This window comes from Octopus bimaculoides, chromosome 4 (assembly GCF_001194135.2).
Source record: "Octopus bimaculoides isolate UCB-OBI-ISO-001 chromosome 4, ASM119413v2, whole genome shotgun sequence".
Taxonomy (NCBI): Eukaryota; Metazoa; Mollusca; class Cephalopoda; order Octopoda; family Octopodidae; genus Octopus; species Octopus bimaculoides.
Genome location: NC_068984.1, coordinates 97,314,567 through 97,318,091, shown reverse-complemented (window position 1 = coordinate 97,318,091; position 3,525 = coordinate 97,314,567). Strand labels below are relative to the sequence as shown.

The 3,525-nt window shown below is 37.2% G+C and overlaps 1 protein-coding gene across 1 annotated transcript in view; it reads right to left on the bottom strand.

Moving 5' to 3' along the window:
- LOC106876836 (stromal cell-derived factor 2) overlaps window positions 1–3,525 on the bottom strand; it is a 21,720-nt gene that overhangs the window by 2,149 nt on the left and 16,046 nt on the right. Inside the window, exon 5 of the mRNA XM_014925550.2 lies at window positions 3,054–3,135. Within this exon, the coding sequence (XP_014781036.1) occupies window positions 3,054–3,135 (82 nt within the window). The remainder of the gene's footprint in view (window positions 1–3,053; window positions 3,136–3,525) is intronic.

Below are 3,525 nucleotides of genomic sequence, written 5' to 3'. Positions count from 1 at the left end.
GAAGAGAAGAGCAGATCTCCACTCGAGATTTGCAGTTGGCTTCAGATAAATCATGAAGCACTCATTTTCTAAATTTTGGGACCTTTCCAAGCTGTCGATGGCAGTGAACAGTTGTATGGCTTGAACAAAGTTTGCCTGCCAATTCTTCAACTGAAACTGCATGATCCTTTCCAAGTTCTGCCAAGAAGAGCTTGTCATCAAACACAATTGGACGTCCTGTTCAGGTCTCATCTTCAAAGCTGAAATTTCCACTTCTGAATTTTACAAACCATCTTCTGCAAGTTCTTTCATTCAGGCCTTCTTCTCCATAAGCTGAGTGACTATTTCAAGTCATTTCTGCTGCAGAGTTCCCTTTTTTCAACTCATAAAGTATTATGTGCCTTAAATGCTCCTTCGACACTTCCATGTTTAAAGAGCTTTATTAGTGAAATTTGATTAGATTATCTTGCAAAATGAAATTTAATTAGTTTAAATATGTCCAAATACATATAAATATTATTTGATACCATTAGACATTCTAAAATATTGTTAAAGCATTTACAAATTGAAAATATAGAAATTGGACATTACTTATGGGATGACCTGATATGTCCCTATTCAAACCTATGCTGGCGTTAGTTTGGATAGGGATATATTTGAGTGCATTGCAATGTAAAAAGACTCAGTATACTCTGTTAAGTGGTTAGTGTTAAGAAGGGCATCCAACCAAAGAAATCATGCCAAAACAGACAAATGGAGCCCAGACAGTCCTTCAGCTGGCCAGCTCCTGTCAAACCAAGCAACCCATACCAGGATGGAAAACAGATGCTAAATGATGATGATAATAATGATTATATATATATATATATATATATATATATGTGTGTGTGTGTGTGTGTGTTATAATTTAGAACAAACAGTAAGTTGTCATTATAGTACTCTGAGTTTCGAATGCCAGAGTGAAGAGCTACGATATATACATACATACATACATACATACATATATATATATATATATATATATACATATATACATACATACAGTTATCATAATCATCATTTTTATGTTCAATTTTACCATGCTGACATAGGAAGACTTCTTGAGGTAGTATTGAACAGTTAGATGCCTTCCTAATACCAACTCCTACTTGTTTTGCAAATGCCGTACTTTAATCCATGCCTTTGCATGCTAAATTGCAGCAAGATGTTTTGTCTATGGGGGACACAGAAACAATAACGCTGCTGAAACAACATTATTGATATCATTTAATGTCCGTCTTCCTTGCTGGCATAGGCTTGATGGTTTGGGAGGAACTGGCAAGTTGGAGAGTTGCACCAGGCTCCATGATCTATTTTAGCATGGTTTCTATGATTGGATGCTCTTCCTAATGCCAACCACTTTACAGTGTATTGGGTGCTTCTTAAATGGTACCAGTACAGGTACTTTTTTCCTGGTACCAACACCAATGGGGTCACCAAATAACCTGTGAAATAAAGACCTTTCAGTTGGGAGAAGGAGCAGTACTGAGGAAAGTGGCTTTGCGCAAGGTGAGAAGTTAGAGTAATAGGGGGATAGATAGAGGTATCTTACTATAGAGGAAATACTCGTTACCAAGTATTTCTTATATAGGAAAAGAAAGGAGAGGAAGAAGAAACAGAGTTAGAGGAAAAGATAGAGAGGCAATCTGAGTGAGAGAGGCAAAGAGATAGTGTTGGAGATGTATTGGGGCCTACCCACAGAAAGCAGTAGTGGTGCGGAATATAAATGTTAAAGAGGGGGGAGGAGGAGAATGTTTCATAAGAGTGTCAGGAGGGAGTGTTTAGATATGGAGAAAAGGTAACTGTAGCTAGTGATGACTGTTGAGAAATTAGAGTGGCTGGAGGTAGGATGATGTAGATATGTGAGGGAGAGTGAGATGCCTACAATGGGTGGTAATCGTGTGGTGGGACGGGGGGAAAATGGGCTGCAGTGTAGTTTTGATAAAGGACAGATTATGAGTGTGTTGGGGGGGGGGAGCATGACTGTAAAGGACATGCCTGTATGTATAAATGGCCATGATTTTACTGAGCTTGACAGGTCTTCTCAAGCACAGCAAATCACCAGATGTTTTGATACCTTGTCATCTCTGTGAGGTTCAACATCTGAAGATCATTTCTCACCACTTCATTCCATGTCTTCCTGGGTCTAATGGACGTCAGTCTACAAATTTTACTCATAACATTTTGGTTAACCAATGGATACTGTAAAAGTTACTTGCCCAACATGCAACAGTGGGATGGAAACCATTTGGTTGCAAAGCTAACTTCTTAACCACACAATCATGCCTGTACCTGTATCTATCTAAATATACACACATATACATACATATGTATATAAACATATATATAAGTACATATATACAGACACATCACATATACACGTGTGTGTGTGTGTGTTTCAGTAACATTTCACTACTTTTATGTAGCCTTTGATCTCCAAAATAATCAAAAATTTGGAAGGTGTGGTTAGTATATCAGCAACTTTTCAGTTGAATGGTATTTATCAAGCTGGTATTTGGAACTGAACAACAAGATTTAACATAAAGGTATGGCAGGGTTTGTATCTACTAAATATATTATTGATGTAATAACAAGATTTCATCTGAGATTTTAAATATCATGTGAACATTTTAATACAAATGGGTTGATAAAATGGTCTTTGATGGATTTGCATTAAAGTTGTTTCTGAATTAATGGATCAGAATTTCATTAAAAAATTAATGCTTCTGTCTTTACTTATTTACCATATATCTGTCTGTATAGGTTGAATAGATCTCTAGAGTAGCTGTTACAAACCGTTATACTCATTCCTGTTTCATTATAATCAACTCCTATCTTTCTTAACTCTTCAATATTTAAACTGAGATAATGCATGATTAATCCAAAACAATGAGTAAATAAGCATTAATTTGACTAAGTAATCTGAACGCTAAAGGGTTAAATTCAACAGAACTGCAACATCCTCTATTTTGGCATTGGTTAACTTTATTTATACTGTAAAACAAAAACAGCAATAAAAGAAAATTAACACTTACCTTCCAGTGACAACATTTTTTAATCGGATACGCTCTTCTCGGGACCAATTTCCAGTTTTACAAATAACTGTCCAGTCATCCCCTAGAAGAGTATGGTAATGGAAATACATGTTAGACAGGGGTCTGATATGGGTATACATGTCAGTAAAGGATTATCTGTCTATCTTTCTATATATCATCATCATTTAACGTCCGCTTTCCATGCTAGCATGGGTTGGACGACTTGACTGAGGACTGGTGAAACCGGATGGCAACACCAGGCTCCAATCTAAAATTGGCAGAGTTTCTACAGCTGGATGCCCTTCCTAACGCCAACCACTCAGAGAGTGTAGTAGGTGCTTTTACGTGTCACCTGCACGAAGGCCAGTCAGGCGATACTGGCAACGGCCACGCTCGAAATGGTGTCTTTTATGTGCCACCCGCACAAGCCAATCCAGGGGCACTGGCAACGTATATATATATATATATATAT